This window comes from Corvus kubaryi, unplaced genomic scaffold (assembly GCF_017639235.1).
Source record: "Corvus kubaryi isolate FWS band 111438036 unplaced genomic scaffold, C.kubaryi_AGA036_p1.0 121, whole genome shotgun sequence".
NCBI classification, from domain to species: domain Eukaryota; kingdom Metazoa; phylum Chordata; class Aves; order Passeriformes; family Corvidae; genus Corvus; species Corvus kubaryi.
In genome coordinates, this window is record NW_024580656.1 from 986,629 (window position 1) to 1,004,142 (window position 17,514).

Consider the following 17,514-nt stretch of genomic DNA (forward strand, 5'->3'; position numbering starts at 1 on the left):
CATAGACACACCTGGCAGGTTCAGCTTGAAGCAAGTGAACACACTTCAAGAGCAGAGGAAATGTTGCAAAGGTTAAAGAGGTAATAAAGAAAAACAACAACAATAGGGGCAAAAAAACAATTTAAAAATTAAAAAAAAAAATCAGAAAATGCCAGTGTAACTCAGTAGATTTTAAAGAGCTTTGTTTTCTGTAGCTGAAGAGAGTACAACCCTCTGGATATAATTAATGTCAATACCTGACGTTGAGGCAGTGCCAAATCCACGTCTCGGGGAAGAAGGTTCTTTTCCTCTTCTCTGCTCTGCTAGAACAAGAAATAAATCCTTGCAAATGAATCCTTTTAGTAAGATATTTTCAACAGTCACTGGTAAATCAGAGTTATCACCTGACTGTGGCTCACATGACCAAACCTCTGGCTGGTACAGACTCATTAAGGAGTGAATGGGTGATCACTCATAACACAAATTACACGGCCTTTTGAAGCAATCCCTTTGTGTGCGCACACACTCTGCAGACAGAAATAAGAATCTAAAAAAATAGTACAAGTAAGACTACATTATTTCTGCTAGTTTCAAAGGTTATCTAGAAAAAAAAAAAAAAACTGGTTTGTGATCCAAATTCTTTCACCAAACGGAATCCAGGGGAATGCACACAACACGTGACTTCCCACAGCAGTTACTACAACCCCTACTCTACATCCTTCTCCAACCCTTCACTTTGAATTGTCTTGATTTCTAATATTTTAATAATTTAAGTCAGCTTTTCTATGCCTGTGATGCTTCATTATCTATTTCTTAACTAACCCCAAAACTACTTCTGCTGAGAGAGGTTTCCAGGGGGTTCAGGATGCAGAGGGAAGGCCCATCCTCAGGTGCAGCATCACTTGTAGTACTTCCCAACCTTTTCTTCATGCAGACCCTCATTTCATTGATTTTGACACCAGCTGAATGGTCCAAATCATGAGCAATGAGGGACTCTGCAAAAACAGCTGTAGCTTGCAAATATTGCAAGAAATTCACAGCAAATTGCAAAGAAATATTCTTCAAAATGATAACTTAAGACTCTTTGCATATGCCATTTTTCCAGAATGAAATTAAATTTAACAAAGCAGTGTCAATAGATTTTTTTTTACATCTACCAAGCCACCGGAAGGATTTCCCCACCACTGCCTTGTCTAAACCTGGGGGCATGGAGGTGGAAAACAGCTGAAAATAGAGAAAAAAACCAACTAGGAGCATCACAGACAACAGATATTAAACACCAAATGTTACCTTGGTGCTATTTTGGAATGCACTGTGGCCACCAAGGTCCCAGTGTGTGGCTGGAAGGCTGGGACAGCCTCATCTGTGTACATCCCTCCGTTCTGCCTGTGGTTCAGGCTGACTATGTCAGTCATCACCACCAAGCCAGTTTCCTAGACAATAAAAATCAAGACCACAAAACAAAAACCAGCAAGGAGAAAAAGAAGTAAATAAAAAGAATTAAATAAAAATAATTAAATGTGCACTGATTTTTTTTTTTAATAGGATCCCTCAATCGTATTTCAACATTTACGGGGTAAATCTCAATTGAATCTTGGGGATTTTTTAAAGCTTTGTATAAAAATGACTGTTAATGTGAAGATGCATGGGCAGAAGATTTATGGGAAAGCTCTTGTCTGATGGAAAATGCATTTAAATCAGTATCTAACATTACTGGGCAAGTGTGTCAGGTAAAAAATCATTACACGTATTTTTCCCCTAGAATACAACATTACAGCTTTTTACCCTTCCTCAAAGTTTCCAGTGTGCTCTGCTGCAGGCAGCTCTCTCATCAGGCATCACAAGTTCTGCACTGCCAGGGATGCCAAGCAAAATGAAAACTGTCCACACAGGGAAAGCACAGAGCTCCTAAGGAAGCTGCCAGCTCTGTCCCCTAAATGCTCTTATTCATAAGAGACAGCAGCTCCCAGGCACCACTGGAGAATGAGCTTTGTTCTCTGCACACACCCCCAGCTCTTGCCCACCAGGTGTGCAGCCCCTGTATCCACACCAGCTCCCCAAAAATGAACCTTTTCCCCAGAGTTTACAGCTCTCAGGAAAAAAAAAAAAAAGCAGCATCAGAACAAAAACCCCCTGAGACCCCAGGGGGAGAAGCAGCAGTGGCTCCTGCAGCAGTGGGCAGAAACGAAGATTTAGGGTTTGTGATTAAGAGATCGAGGCATTGGGGGAATGTGTGAAAGCCTCTGGGGTTTAAGGCAACACAATAAAACAATTTAGCTAAAATCACAGGAAGGACAAAGAACGAAGAGGTGGGGGAGCTGTGGGAAGCAAGGACCATCAGTATCAGCAGTTATGTGGATTAAAGAGGGAAAGAACATCAAACATCAGAGCTGTGCTCTGGCTCTCAAGGCCAGCCTGCATTTCAGAGGAACAAGTAGGAGAAGATGATGTAAAGAATATCAAACAGTTACAGCTCAGCCTTTCATGCTGCATCTCCTTGTCTCAGGGAACAGAGGCTACACCCTGCAGTGGTACAGAAGGCAAAGAAGTGGAGTGTGAGCAGAGCCTGAAAGGGTGGATGGACTCTGCTGTGCAACTGCAGGAAGGGAAGGAAGAGGCAAACAAGCAGAACTTCTCAAACAGATGAGGTAACACCCATTTTAAACAAAAAGAAAGCAAAAAGCTCATGGAAATAGTAGCATGTCTTAAAAGCTACAAATGGCTCTTTTTCAGCTTAAAAGACTGCACTGTTAATGTGTAAAGCAATGAAAAAATGAATTAGTTCATGAGTACATTTTAAAAATCCAACTTGTTTTAAACGTTCAACTTGAAAATTGATTCAGATACACAGCAAAGATCAAGAGAAATGAGATTTTTAAAATCTGGCCAGGTTTAACTATGGAAACACACCAAGTAACTATAAATATATAGCATTTAAGTAGTAACCTGATCAAGGATATAAAGATCTTTCATGCAGATGGCAACAGAAGCTGAGAGAACCAGGGCAGGAAAGAAATGGAAATGATTTCCAAAGGACAGTCCAAAAGGCTGCAAGGAAAGACTCACATTCCACCTTCCTTCCCTGCTGGAGCAGCTGCAGAAGAGATCTGCAAGCTCACCCATGCCTGGAGGAACCTTCTGGTCCCTGGTTCTCCAGAGCATCAGCATGAATTCCTCCACCCAGCAGGACAACTGGCCCTCCCAAGACTGGCCAAAATCAAACCATATTTCTCAAATACCCTTGCTGGAACAGTGTACTCTGTTCTCAAAAATTGCTTTTCATCCTATCCCCCCAGAAAAACAGCTCTGATGTGGGGAAGACCTCTGGCCTATGGAGCTGAAATTCACCCTGCAAACATGAAAGCAAAAAAGAGACACTGCAGAGAGAAGGGAGGCTGATTCTTCCTACTGTAAAGGCGAAACGAGCGTCCTTGGTGATGTCCCAGTGCCAGGGAAAGACAGAAGACCTGCGGCGTCTGCGTGAGGACATGCCTGGCCACCAGAAGTGCCCTTCTTCCTTTGGAGCCCCAAAAGCATCAGATACATCATACTCTGCAAGCTCTTGGAACACCTGCAGGGAAAGGGCAGAGGCTGCTGTCTTTGGGGATTTTTGGAAACCCAAAAAGCCGCTTACTCAATGTGGATCAGGGTCACAGGAGTGAGAAAAGGATGGAAGTGCTTAAAGCTCCTTCTACCTGACTGGCTGTCAGCTGGAAGCCTGTCTTGAGCAGGTAGACACTCTTATCCACAGTGGCAATGCAGACACAGCTCGATTTGGCAGCTCTGACCTTGATGTTCACAACGTCACCGGGCCTGGTCTCGTTGGCCGAGAGCGCCACGGCAACCTGGGAAGGAAAATCCCGTTAAATCCCGTTATAATCCCAAAAAACAAAGAGTAATGAGACATCAGCCCTTCCTCCCCACTACAGAGCCCCTACCTGGTTCTCAAAGGAGGAGTTGACAGTGAACTGCAGGCTGTCTGTGACCCCCTCTCCGTTCTCCCTGACGTAGTACACGAGGAGCCGGCCCAAGGGAGCCATGGAGTGAACGACTGAGAACCTCAGGAAGGTCACACACACCTCAACCTCTGCTGCAGGCGTGCTGGGGGGTGCTGAAACAGGAATTGTGGAGAAAAACAGCTTTATTTATCCCAGTCACTCCCTTCCTGCCCCATCCTAATGCTGTCAGGCACAGAACTTTCCAGCCAGGGCTTGCATTCTTCCCTTGTTCCTGTTGCACACCTTCTTGAGTTCAGAATCTTTTCCCTTTTTGTCATCTTTGTGATAGGTAATTAGCACTCATAACTTAATGAGCAGCATGGAGAAGGTGGTAGGGAAGGACTACTCAGTGCTTTTTCAGCCATAAAAATCAAGGAAATGCACAATTAAGTTATCAAGCCATTGAAAATAAACATGTTATCTATTGCTGGAAAATGGTGATGAGAGAAAAGGAATGAGTTTGAAAGAGGATTATGCAGTTTATAGAATCACAGAATGGTTTAGGTTAGAAGGGACCTTTAAAGGTCTCCTGCTGTGGACAAGGATGTCTTTTACCAGACCAGGTTGCCCAAAGTCCCACCCAGCCTGGCCTTGAACTCTTCCAGTGACAGAAAAACCACAAAGCCTCTGAGCAAACTGCAAATGCAACAGCTCAGAACAAACCTTCAGTGCAGAAGGTCCTCACAAATCCGGGGTTACTGATTGCCAGAAGCTCGGTGGGTACATGGAGGGAGGTTCCTGTTACTCTTTCCCCAACTCCCAAACTGGTTACTGGGACAGCCAGACTTTTCCTCTGGCAGCTGTTATATCCAGCTTTCCAATCCCACCATTCTTTACCCCCCTCTTCCCCAGATTCACCAGATTTGTATCTTCCTGTTATTTCTTGTACAAACCAGGAGTCCACATTTCATTTCCCTTCCCCCTGTGGGCTGTGTGATCTCCTTTATCCTGATCCATGTTATCAGTCCATTTAATTTTTTCTTTCTATCTCATGTCCTCTTCTCAGTTTCAGCTCAACCAATTTAACCAACTGCCCCAGCCCTGCCATGCACTTCCCTGCCACTCCACTCCAAGCAAATATTGGAGTTTTCTCAACTGAGAAAGACTGCAGAAAGACCAAAGAAAATTTTCCAAGAGTTCTCCAAAAGGGATATTTTTTTTTACATGGCTATGAGGGCAATGGATTTATGGATTTCACTATCTTTCTTGCACAAAATTATCTATATCCTTTGAGGAGCATCACATTAAAAACAAAGGTTGTGGAAAGGTTGTTTTTCCCTGAAAATGAGGGTGAGTTGCATTTCTGGTGCTGGCTACCTGTTCCTGGGAAACGTGTGAGGTCAATGTTCTTCTCAAAGGGTGTGGTGGCTCTTTTGCTCCTCTGCTGGGTGACATTGCTGGGCTGCAGCCCTGACAGGACAATGTTCCCTCGCGATGCCACTTCATAATGGAGAGTGAAGTTGCAAGGACACGTGGACTTCACTGCAATCCAGGCCTCCTCTCCCACCTGCAGCCAGGGACAGAAAAGCCAAAGATCTGCTCTGTTACAACGCTTTTGGTTGATAAAGCACAGAAACCTGTTTGGGTTCCAGGCCACAGGAGGTGTGAGCCCTCTCCTAACAAATGTGTGCGTTGGAAAGTGTATTATTACATTAGCACTGCTCTCAGGGAATTTCTCCACAAGAAAAAGGGGCCAGTGTTCAGCTCTCCACTCGCTGCAAATCTACAGGAGAATGAGCTGGGGGTTGTATGCATTAATGAAACAATAAAGGAATCTCTGGAATCCTGAAAGTTAAGCCTTTTGGCACAGAGCAGCTGTCAGAATTGGTTGAATTTTAGACACCCCTTCAGTAGCCCAGCCCAAAAAAGGAAAGAGGTAGGTTGGGGGTGGGAAGAGATGTGTGTTCGATAATCTTTGCAGTTTAATTGTGATTACATTCACGTGGCAAATTCCAATTCAAACATAACCATGAAATGACTGGGAAGAGATCCGAGGGAAAATGCTTTCAAATTACACAAAGTCTTGATAACAATTTCTAAGTCTGGCACTCAGGGAGGTGTCAAACACACAAATAAATGAGAAGAAAGTTTCTTTTTTGTCTGGATAAACTCATCTGATGCCTGCAATAGGCTCCAGAGCAGCACACCTGGGTACTGAAGCCCTGCACCCAGAGGGGCTCACCAAGTACTGAACACCCCCAAGACAAAATCCCACAAATCCCACCAATCCCAACAGAACAGACATCAGTCATGGGATTAGCACTGGTTGTGTCTGGCTGAGCAATAATCACTCTGTGCAGCAGCAGACTTTCCTAGGAACACAAACTCCTTCCTTCTGGGATCTGAGGAGCAGCTGACGCTTGCGTTCAGTAGGATTTCTTCAGCACCTTCCCCTCCTCACCCTCCTGCCATTTAAAGCAGAGCAATTCCCAAATAAAACCGTTCAGGCTGGATAGAAAATCCCCAAGAAATCTTTTGAAAAAGCTCTTCCTTCAGCACCAAGTGTTCTCCCTGCAGAATGTACACGTGGCACAAACCTAAAGGGCACAACTGGAATACAAGGAGCTGCTAATGGTTAAATACAGTGAGAATGCCACAGAGTCCAAGAGGTGCCTCGTGACATTAAATATTTGAAGTATTAAGAATTCCCCAGTGCAAATGATGAAACAATTCATTAAAAAATGAATGTAGCTAATTGGAACACCCAGTAAGAGCTGGCAATGCACGGAAACAGTTCCCACATCAGCTGGGCATCCAGCTCCAAGCTTTCCCACAGAAGAATTAGTTCTAATCAGGTTATAATAAGAACAATGTGTTCAGATTAGCAGTGTATAATCCCCTTTCCATACCTCAGGAAACCTGTAAAAGATTAATTAGCCATTAAACTTTCATGAAATGCAATGATAAAAAAAAATGCTCTTATTCAGATACAAAGAGTCTGAAACCAACCTGATGGACCTGCTGATAACAAATCTCAGTGTGTTTTTTGCCAAAACCCACTTTTTTTTTCCCACAGAGCAATATGCAGACCCTCAGAACATCATCTTGGGTGAGAAGAAACCCTCAGCAACTCTCAGAAAGTATTAAGCAACAGAAATCATGATTAAATCAGATCTTTGCTTTAGGAGAGAAATCACAACAACTTTTATAGGGCAGGATTACATTTATAGAGAGACTCCTACAAAAACTACCAAAGAAGCCAAGGCAATCATGTTCACAGTTCAATAACTGGAAGACTGAACAGATCCACTGGAGATTTAAACTGGAAGTTCCAGTGAGACTGCACAGCCTTAATTTTGATCTTTAGTAATTCAGCCACTCCCACTAACATCACTTCCACTCATTTTCAGCAAACAATCCATGTCTGAGTGTTGCTGGAGGTGCACAGAAAGCACATTCAAACATGGAAAACTGAAATGTTTTCCATGCCTACACCCACCCCTCTCTGAGCAGCAAGGACTGGAAATGAGGTGCTGCACAGAGCAGCACCAAGGGTGCTTTGCTTAGCACCGAGTGTAGCCCACATTCAACAATTATTTGGTGGCTGAAGTGCAGCTCCTTCACCCTTTGTGGTGGAAACAATAACAGTTCAGGATCCCAGCATCAGGAATGTCCAGAAATATTTAATTAGAACAAAGTACTTTAAGCCAAGCAATGCAGTTGTTGCCATGATGGAATGTGAAGCCAGCATACCTGGAAAGGTTTATCTGGTGCCTGGAGCTGGATGTGACACTTGCTGGGCGAGTACCAGCTGCTGATGGACAAGTAGTTGGGCAGATATTGATCCCCAGAGGGTTTCCCATCAATTGCTGTCACTTTGGTCTTAAAAAAAAAAAAAAAAATTTACATCTGAATGTTATGCATAGAAAACCCATTTTGTTCTTTCCTAATCTCTATTCCCTTCTCCCATTTTATACCTTCCAGCTTTCATCTCTTGACATCTTTACTCCCCAAATATTGGGCCCCTGCTACCATATTAAGCTATATTTGAAGAAGCATCTTTTAATGGTGGTTATCAACATCAGTTCTCCTGGCAGCACGAAACAAGCCAGTATTTACTGTGTTGAAATCCAGAAGCTGAAGCTAAAAGGCACTGATTTCCTGTTTGTAGCACTGATTTATAAAGTGCAGGTTTGACAAGATTAGTTACATTAAAGCCTGCTAATCCTATAAAGAGCTTTTACCCACCTCCAGCCAGACATATTGGGCAGCTGTGGGGATGGAGGGGATTTCAAACTCCACCAGGCCATTCCTTGAGACCAGTTCACTCGTGTAAACATTGTCCTTTGGTGTGAGCTCAGCTTTAATTCGGATGGTGACTCTGTCAGCTGGACTTCCATCGGGGTAAGTGACTTCTACCTGCACAGTGGGGCATTTATAGAACAATGGCCTTTAAATTATCAGCCATTCCACTCAACGACAGGTGGGGAAAATCGCTGGGATCAAGTGAGTACAACTTTAAATTAGCCACACATCCGTGGCTCTACTTTTAATCTCACCTTCCCTTTGTAAGGCAGCCCCGGTTTGAACTGCTTTCGGGTGTCCTTGGAGTACTTGATATCAATCAGCTGTTTCTGGACAGGTGTGGAGTCATCAAAGGTCACCTGCTTGCTGCCATCAGAGCTGATCACCGTGGCCCAGATGTTGACTGTGCCTCGGAAGTGCTCGGGGACATCCGCTGGCATCATGTCTCTGACACACACATCGAACACAGCAGAGCCATCGATCTGGGGTGTGTGGGGCAACAGAAAGGGAAGCTCTCATTTCACACCCAGACAGGGCCTAGAAGCCAAATCTAAAGCACAGGCATGTGATAGGAGTTTGCAGCAGTGTTTTGGAAGGATTAGGATTGGAGGGAATTAATGGGGGAAGGAAGGAAGGGAGGGAGGAAGGAAGTTAATTTCATTTTCCTCCCTTACCCATGGTCTGGACTAACTCTGTCACAGTCCCTCAGTCTCCTGCTCTCCTCAGCCCCATATGCTCTAAAGACAGATTAATACCATGCCAACAAATTCTTATCCCACCAAATCCCAGAATATCCTGAGCAGGGAGGGACCCTCAGGGATCATCAGTGCAGCCCCTGGCCCTGCACAGACACCCCAACAACCCCACCCTGGGCATCCCTGAGAGCGCTGTCCAAACACTCTTCAGTGCCCCACCACGCCCTGGGAACAGAGCCTCTTCCTAATACCTAAAATCATAAACCTGCCATGGAAAATTAAGCAACATTTTTATTATGCTGGCCCCGGTTATAATATTTACCCCTTTATTTTCTGATTTCCCATCAGCAACAAAACAGAGCTGTGGGATTAATGTTAAAGGAGACAGATCAGGCATTTTATCACAGGTGAGTCCATGGTCTCCCTCACCTGGGTGGTCTTGAGGACAGGATGTCCCACTTCATGTCTGTAGTACCCCACACCATTTATAGTCATATTGACAATTAACTTCCCTGTCACTGGTTTTCCAAAAGTGTATCTGAAATGCAAAGAAGATGATTAATAACTTCCAGCTGGTTTCTGTTTTTGTGGTTGTATAGAGACAATTACCACACTACCTGCACCTCTAGGAAACAGTATCACAGGAAGTTTTCCAGATTGTTATTTTTACAGAGTTTTTGAAGGCTCTTACATCAGAAAGCATCTGATGATGATGATTAGAAATCATCTGAAAAGTCTGCAGCAGGTGGGATCCAAGCTCCAGTGACTGTACTACAATCCACAGCAATGACACTTGGTTTGGGACACATTCCTACCTGGCATGGACAGTTCCTTTTTCACACAGTGAAAGATCACGAATGTAGCGAGGGGGGTCGATCAGCAGCTCAAACTTGGGCAATACTACAATGAGAAGAAATACAACAGAATCTTTTCAAGCAGATCTCTTTGCCTGGGTTATAGAGAAGCCCCCACAGCTCTGACAGGGCCCTGGTTGTGGCCAGTGAGGGTAACACCAGCACCCAGCAGAGGATCAATCAACAACAGCAGCAAACTTTAGCAAGGTGACCTTAGCAAAGCTCCCAGTTACCAGTGTCTGCATCCCTGAAGTACATGGCTCTAAAGAATTTTTCCTCACGGCATTTTAAATGCATTACTTTAGGTGTTTCATCTCAAGGGAGAGCACTTCACAGTGTTCTGTTCTTCCAAAAGCACCTGGGTTACGGAGGACTCACCGTATTTCTGCACTTCAAAGGATTTGTTGTAAGTGTGCCCCTGCATCTCAGCAAAGATGAGCCATTCTCCAAACACTGGCTGATCAGACAGAGGGAAAGTCATATTGACAATGCCTGAAAAAGGAAGCAACACCCTGTGAACTCTGCCACTCTCCAGCCCTTGCCAAGCCTTACTGAACACAACTCAGCAGAAGAAAAGGCAAAACACAGTACACAGAGGAAAAAAAGAAATAATCTGGAACTTACCACAACAAAATGGCTTCAAGTTTTTCCATTCTATCATCCGAGACCCCCGAGGATCCTGCAGGGTGGTTTAGGGATGAGAAACATCGCAATGAAAATGAGTATCACGAATAGATTTAACTCAGTTTGCAACAAAGAACTCCCTCTTGTAACATACACACTTCACCAACAGCTCAAATGTAACAAATACCTGTCAAAAATGTCCTGGAGGTACTTTACCAGGGGTATTTGCTTTTTAGAATTATTTAAGAGCTCTGCTCGTGTAAGCAATGCACACAAATAAAGGCTGTCAAGCAGCAGATCTTTCCCTGCCTTAAGACACCTGTCCTGGATGGGATGAACTGACCTCTGAAGACACTTTCTCTCTGTTCCTAAAGGGAGCTGTACAACCAGCAAGACAAATTTTAGATGACTAACTCGGATGAAATGAATCCTGCTGGTTTTGCCAGCATTAAATCTGTGCTGAATGCAAACAAGAGTGAATCCTTCTGCTTTCTGGCAGCTAAACACGTGGTTAAAAACAAAAAAAAAAAAGGAAAAAATGAGACTAAACACAGAAGGAACCTCTCATTCACCTCATAAGGAGGAAGGCAGGAGCACCCTTCCCTTGCCATGAATTTCTACTGTCCACTATCCCAAGGTTTGGGTGCAGAGATGAGGGTGGCCCTGCTCTATCAGCCCAGCAGATGAAGGATAGGAGTGGCTGGGCATTGAAAAGAAGGGAGAGGGAGTGGGGCTGCCACAGTTATAAGTCTCAGTGAATCAAGGCAATTCTTCTCAGGCTGAAAAATGTGAATGGATTTCTGAAACTGAAGTAGAAAACAGGGATTTTTGCTGGTGACAATAAAAAAATCAAGACACAAAGACCAGTTAAAGACACAGGGATAGAGATAATTGCACAGGTTAGGGGTGGGAATGGCCATAATGGGCTGGAAAAACACAAATTTGTTCCTTTAAAGGCTACACAATCTTCAAACCTCTACAGGACATGGGCACACAGATACTCACCACCACATAAGCTTCAATCTGGAAGAAAAAAGAAAAATAAAAAGCTTTATGAAACAACTTTTCTGCTTTTTGTGATGAACTGTTGAGTCAATATAAGCAAGGTGTGAGACCCAAAGTGCCAGAGTTTAAAGCTCTCTTCTTTGCTAAGAGTAACCTGAGAAATGCACATTTAATTCAGACACCTAACTGGAAAAAATAATAATTTACATATCTGTGCACTACCTAAATAAAGTGCAAGTCTCTGAAAAATTCTTGTCTCTGCTCTGGCAGAGCTGCCTCCTACTTGCCAGCACTGCAGAAGTTTGTATTCTCCTCCAGTAGGAATGTGACCAAGTGAAAAAAAGCTAAGTTACAAATAAAACAAGCTGTCACAAGCTATGCCTAAATAGGTTAAAAATCCAGTTCTATTTCTGCATAAATGTACATTTGAATAAAATGCAGGCTACCAAGTATTCCATCATATTTCACAGTGTGAAAGGAAACAGTTTTCTTTACCCTGTCGTTGACCGGCCTCAGGTCAGAAGTCACCATAAAGAGATTTATCAACACTAAAAAAGGAAAAGAGGGAATTTATTAGTCACCACAGCTGAGACTGAACAGAAGAGCTCATCCTTAAGCTACCCTTGAAAGCAGCCCTAGCAACTGGCAAATTGTCCAAGGTCACTCTACCTTTCTGCTTGGGTTTGTAGATAGGTTTGTCAGTCTGGATGAACACTGAGGAGCCCTTGCTGTCAATGGTGACTGTGGTGTAGTTGTGGAAAATGTAACCTTCCTCTGCCAGGTGCCTGTTGCCCCAAACTTTCAGATGTGCTTGTCCACGAAGCCCTGAAGGCACCTAGAAAACAGACCAGGAGGTGAGGAAGACACTGAAAAACCTTTGAGCTTTTGGGGAATATAATTGACATTGAAGTGAGCAAGAAGAGCCACCTGCTGTGTTTTGGTGTCAATCTGTGTTAGTAGTGAAAAGAAAATGAAAAACATACTAGATTTTCTACAATATATAAACTTCAAAGGAGGTAAATTCATGTTGAAAACATGGCAGGAAATCCTCTTCTGCCCTTTCTCTCTCAAGCAAAGTGATGGTTGATCCATGATCTACATGTGCAGCTTCCAGTACAGAGGGTGTGTTACATGGGGAAATCAACCCACAGCTCTGCCAACAGAGGGAAAAACCCCAACAACCAACACAAAAAAGTCCCCAAAGCAAAAAGTGCATGCATGTGCATGTTCAACCAGTTGCTCAGAGAAGTAGGAATTTAAAATTATATCAGGTTAAAAACGACAAAGTAAAAAATCTGATAACACAATTCCAGGCCCAGATCACAACTGAATATTTTGTTCCACCACCCACCTTTGACATCCCAAGGATGACAAGCCCAAATGAAGTCCTAAGTTAAGAAAGCCAACACTTTTAAGGGCTTGTTCTTCTAGTCCAGCTCCATTCTGCCCACATTTGAAGTCATAACCCCACTTCACTCACACAGCATTCTGTACTGCCATTCTTATCAAATAACCCCAACCTGGAACTTTACGTTGAGCCACGAGCCACTGATTTTCTTCAGTGGTGTAAGGGCCTGGCAGGTGAGCTGCGATGGGTTGAGTTTTGTTGTTTTCACTCTCCACTCTTCCTCTGGTGAAGGCTGTGTCCTCCTCAGTGTGTGCCCCAGAATGTGACATTTATTTGTGCCAGAGAGCCATGCTTGATGTGGCTGAGGGAAAGTCCCTTATACTTTCACCAGAAACATCTTAAAATAATTGACACTCACCTTCAGTTTAATTGTTCCTTTATCTAAAATATGAGAGAGAGAGAGAAAGAGTTATTCTCAAGGTAAGGCACTAAGATTTTAGACATTTGCAGTTGAGTGAAAGAAGACCCCACACCCCAGAGCTGCTCCCTGCAGTAACCCTTTGTTATGATTCCACCTGAAGTAATTTTCCTGCTCTGTGTAAAGCAATCTGCATGGTGAGCAAGCCAGACCCAGCAGAGTTCTCCAAAACAAACCTGGTTCACATTTATTTACAATTTTTACCCAAGGTAAACTGCAAAGTGCTCTGTGATTGAAGAGCACCCCCAAGGCTGAGGCTTCAGCACAGGGCAGCCTGTGCCTACAGAAGTGTTTTGCTGTAAAAAGGACCTGGCCTCTTTTGGGACTTAGACAATTCTCAAAACAAACACTCCTAGGATCTGTTTTGATTTCTGGATACAGCCATACCTTGGAGTTCTCTTGAGCATGTGCTGTCCACATGTGTAAGCATCACTCCCTTTGAATGGCTTTGCAATTGTCAGCCCATTTCAAAGACAACAAGGGGAGGACACAACCAGAGACAAACTGTTTCAAGAAAGGGAATGGCTTTCATAGACCTCCTCTTTTTAACACACAGAAGGGTTAAAACTGGAGAATTAAAGAGCCTGATTGCCTTGTCTACACTACAGCTTCCACCACTACTGACAGTGGTACAGCAGGGCTGCTGGACTTCACTTTCACCTCTGTAAATTCCCTCAGTATTAAGCTGGACATAATCAAAACACATCTTTACTCACAGGACAGAGGTATCTGGCTTGGATTTTAAAGGCTTATCCAACTACACAAACATTACCACCTCTCTCAGCAACACTCAGTCCTGAAGATGGGGAGATTCCCAGCACTCATTTTGGAGAGAAGAAATTGATGATGATGTAGATCTTATATTTTTCTTCAAAAAAAGCTTCTATCTTACTCCTTATACAGTCCCCCACTGATAAATATTCAGGGACCAAAAGGAAGTATATTCACTAGAGAACTCAAGAGTATTAATTATCAAGGGTCTCTGTATGTCTTGGTGTTCCAAAGTTATCAGCCTTACATGTTTGAGATCACACACATCAAAACCACATTAGCACAATCGACTGAGAGGGTGCAGCAGCAGCAAATCAATTAAATATTACTTTGATTCCATTATCACCTAAAGCAATTCTTTAGGAGATATCAACGTGCTCCCACAGCACCTCAACTCGTAAATCAGTTCTCAAGTTCAGAACTACAGGAGCTCACCCAGGACTGTTCCGTGGCTCCGTGACACAGTCTCTCCTTTGACCACCAGCTGGATCTGCACAGTTGTCTCCTTGACAGAGTTGAAGATGGTCACACTTATGGCTTCCTCCACCCCAGAGCGGAAAACAGAAGGTGCTGCAATCAAATAACCCCTGAGGAGCACAATTGCAAGTGGTCAGTTGAGACACAGCAACGAGAGCGTTACCTTCATTTGTGAGCCCTTTTTTGTGTGGCAAAAGGAAAAGAACAAACTTCTCTGTGACATATTTGCCCTTGTATGGTCACATTTGTGGCCACCAGCAGTCTAAGCCTGTATCTAATATGTATAAATGTATAAATGAACAAACAGAGCCTAAGTGCCTAACAAATCCTTAGGATTTAAATAAAAACAGTAATGTCTGTGTTTATTGCATCTATGTAATAAATACATTCATTTATTTGTTATAGGTAACAAACTAAACATACTACCAGCTAACCATAAAAGAGCTGAAGTTTGTGAAGGAATAAGGAGGTACCTGAACCTCCTTAGAGCTTTGTAGCCAATGCTTTCTTTGAAACAACTTAGATATTTTTGACTCAATCATATGGCTCCATTTTCATAGTTCAGCTTCATATAGAAGAAGAGAAGGGACTCAGAGCTGATTTTTGGAGCTTTCTAAACGTCAGACTCAATGCATGTAACACACCTGAACTTCCAGTTTATACAGAAGCAGCCCAGAAACTGCAGCTACAGAACTGGGCTGGAATTCCCAGCTCTACTACCACATTCTTGTTCAAACAATTAGATCCTGCCAGTTTACAAAAGGCATTATTTTAGAAGGCACACAGAGAGCTTTAAAGCCACCCAAAACGACCTCCCGTAGATGCTGCAATGCGAGAGTTTCTGAATGGAATCTGCACCACTCCTCTGTGAATGGCACCGTGTCATGAACTTGTCAGCTAAAAGCATTGCAGGCTCTGAGCTCTTTGATGCATTGGGCTGGAAGCAACACATTTATATTCTCTTCATGACACACCTTTCTGGGGTTTTATCTCCTACCCCAAAGGACTTTTTTTAACACGAGGCAATTCCTCAGATGCCTTTTCAAGCCAAATTTCTCAGCCCATGCCTTTCTACAGCCCCATGAGCCAGGTTGCTTTAGTCCATGATTAATTATCACTTTGGGATGAGGATGATGGTGTTTTACAGCCCCCAAGTAATCTTTTATCAAATTCCAAGCCCATGTTTCTCTCTCAGCAGGCCTCATTGCCATGGAGATCCTATTACCCCCAAAGGAAGTTCAGAACTCTGTGGCATTCGAGTTAAATTGCACAGGGTACTTGCAGATTCAAAACCTTATGGCTGCCAGGTTTGCAAATTCATCAGAATGGTAATAAATAACAATAAAAAGTTACTACCGAGCCTGCAAATCCTTGGTAAGAGAGATAGCTGATCTAGCTGCAGAGGGAGAAAGAGTACCAGCTGCATTCAGGGTGAAATGATCAGATTTAAACTGTCATAAGCCCAGCACTGCGGTGCCATATGTGAAGCACATGTACTCATATTGTTCTGAATTGCTGAAACTCTTTCTGAAGTATCAGTCCCTTGATGCAACTATTTAAATCACTTAATAAGTGGCATTTGAAAATTAAATATTTCACTTGGCAACCAAAGAGTTAACCTGACAGGGACTGGACAGATCCTTTAAGCACACTTAACTAACAGTTCTGTCAGGTTACACCAAAACTTGGCAGGACGTGAAATATTTTCTAGTAAGCAAGTGAAAATAAGTTCTCCATGGCACTCAGTTAATGCAGCTATTCACGATGCTGGCGGGCTATAATAAGCCAGGGATAAAGAACAAAGCAAACCTTACTCAAAATTAACCTAAACACACTGGAAAAGAGCTGCGGATTCAATTTCTAAAAGTCAGAGAACTTTCCCCGCACTTTCTCCCCGGCTGATGTTCCCCACAAAAAAAATCTTCACACGCCGCTCGGGAGCGCCCAGCGCTACCTTCAACCACCCCCAGCACCGCAGCAGCCGGATTCCTTAAATAATTGTTTGCAGATAAAAGCTCCGCAGCCGCTCTCCGGAGCGGCTGGAGGCAGGTATCGCATGGGAGCTTTCTTCTCTCGTCCCCTTTTCCCCGCGCTCCGCACTTTCGCACCGGCGGCCGCTGCCGGGGACGCGCCGCGCTCGATCCGCGACCCCTCCGGGGCGCTCCGCGGGCTTTGTTCCGCGGCTGCTGCAGCCCCCCCGGAGCCCTGGCCGAGCAGAGCCGCTTCTCCTCCCGCCGCCCTGCCCTGGGATGCTGCCGCGGGGACTCCAGGCTGGCCCCGGTACTTACTGGCGCTGGCGGGGCTGGGCAGCGCTCAGGCTGCCGAGGGCGAGCAGCAGCAGCGCCCAGGCGCGGCGGGGCTCGCAGCGGGACATGGTGCCGCGGAGCCCGGGCCACAGCGCTCTGCGCGGGCAGCAGGAGCCTTTTGTTCCCGGCGAGCGCAGCCCGAGGCTCCGCCGCCCCGCGCCCGGGCTCGGCTCCCCGGTGCCTCTGGCCGCCGCCCTCGCCGCGTCCCCGCCCCCGGGCCGCCCCCTCCTGGCCCCGGTGCCCGCTCGCCTCCGGCCCCGGCTCTTTGTCTGCGGCTCCCCGCCCGCTCCTGACAGCGCGCACCGGGGAGGGAGGGGAGGAGAGAGGAGGGGAGGGGGCCGCGCCCCGCCCGCCTCCCCGCCCGGCTCAGGTGAGCTCAGCCCGGCCCCGCCGGGCCCCGGCCGCTCCTCACCTCAGCCCGCCCCTGGCAGCACCGCCCGCCCGGCTCTGCTCGCCTTGCCCCGGGCTGCTGAGGCATCGGCGCCGCTGCTGCCGAGCCCAAAGAGCCCCGGGAGAGCTGCCCGAGCTCCTCGCCTTCCTCCTGAGCCCCACAGATGGGAGAGCTGTGAAAGCCAAGGTCCCATGAAACAGGACCGGGGCACGGCACCCCTGGCACCGTCCAGTCCCGGTAACTGAGCCTCTGTGCGCTCAGGGACTCCACGGAGCGCTGCCCAGGAACTGCTTTCCAAGCCAAAACCCAGTGCCAGCACTGATGCTCCTCCATCCTCCTCATA

General features: G+C 45.2%; 1 protein-coding gene across 5 annotated transcripts in view; it reads right to left on the reverse strand.

Annotated features, from left to right (window-relative positions):
• Window positions 1-16,959, reverse strand: part of CPAMD8 (C3 and PZP like alpha-2-macroglobulin domain containing 8) — a 54,644-nt gene extending 37,685 nt beyond the window's left edge. For 3 of the 5 annotated variants that reach the window (XM_042040907.1, XM_042040725.1, XM_042041086.1), the window contains exons 1-19: window positions 16,763-16,959; window positions 14,433-14,584; window positions 13,167-13,189; window positions 12,070-12,235; window positions 11,896-11,948; window positions 11,401-11,418; window positions 10,396-10,450; window positions 10,150-10,263; window positions 9,733-9,817; window positions 9,347-9,455; window positions 8,477-8,704; window positions 8,166-8,336; window positions 7,671-7,799; window positions 5,295-5,484; window positions 3,918-4,090; window positions 3,675-3,824; window positions 3,389-3,550; window positions 1,270-1,412; window positions 237-302 (exon numbers count right to left, since the gene is read on the reverse strand). In XM_042040907.1, coding sequence (XP_041896841.1) covers window positions 237-302; window positions 1,270-1,412; window positions 3,389-3,550; window positions 3,675-3,824; window positions 3,918-4,090; window positions 5,295-5,484; window positions 7,671-7,799; window positions 8,166-8,336; window positions 8,477-8,704; window positions 9,347-9,455; window positions 9,733-9,817; window positions 10,150-10,263; window positions 10,396-10,450; window positions 11,401-11,418; window positions 11,896-11,948; window positions 12,070-12,235; window positions 13,167-13,189; window positions 14,433-14,584; window positions 16,763-16,848 — 2,273 coding nt within the window. In that variant the 5' untranslated portion in view covers window positions 16,849-16,959. The remainder of the gene's footprint in view (window positions 1-236; window positions 303-1,269; window positions 1,413-3,388; window positions 3,551-3,674; window positions 3,825-3,917; window positions 4,091-5,294; window positions 5,485-7,670; window positions 7,800-8,165; window positions 8,337-8,476; window positions 8,705-9,346; window positions 9,456-9,732; window positions 9,818-10,149; window positions 10,264-10,395; window positions 10,451-11,400; window positions 11,419-11,895; window positions 11,949-12,069; window positions 12,236-13,166; window positions 13,190-14,432; window positions 14,585-16,762) is intronic. The other 2 variants (XM_042040995.1, XM_042040816.1) reach the window with 1 other exon arrangement.
• Window positions 16,960-17,514: the final 555 nt, after the last annotated feature.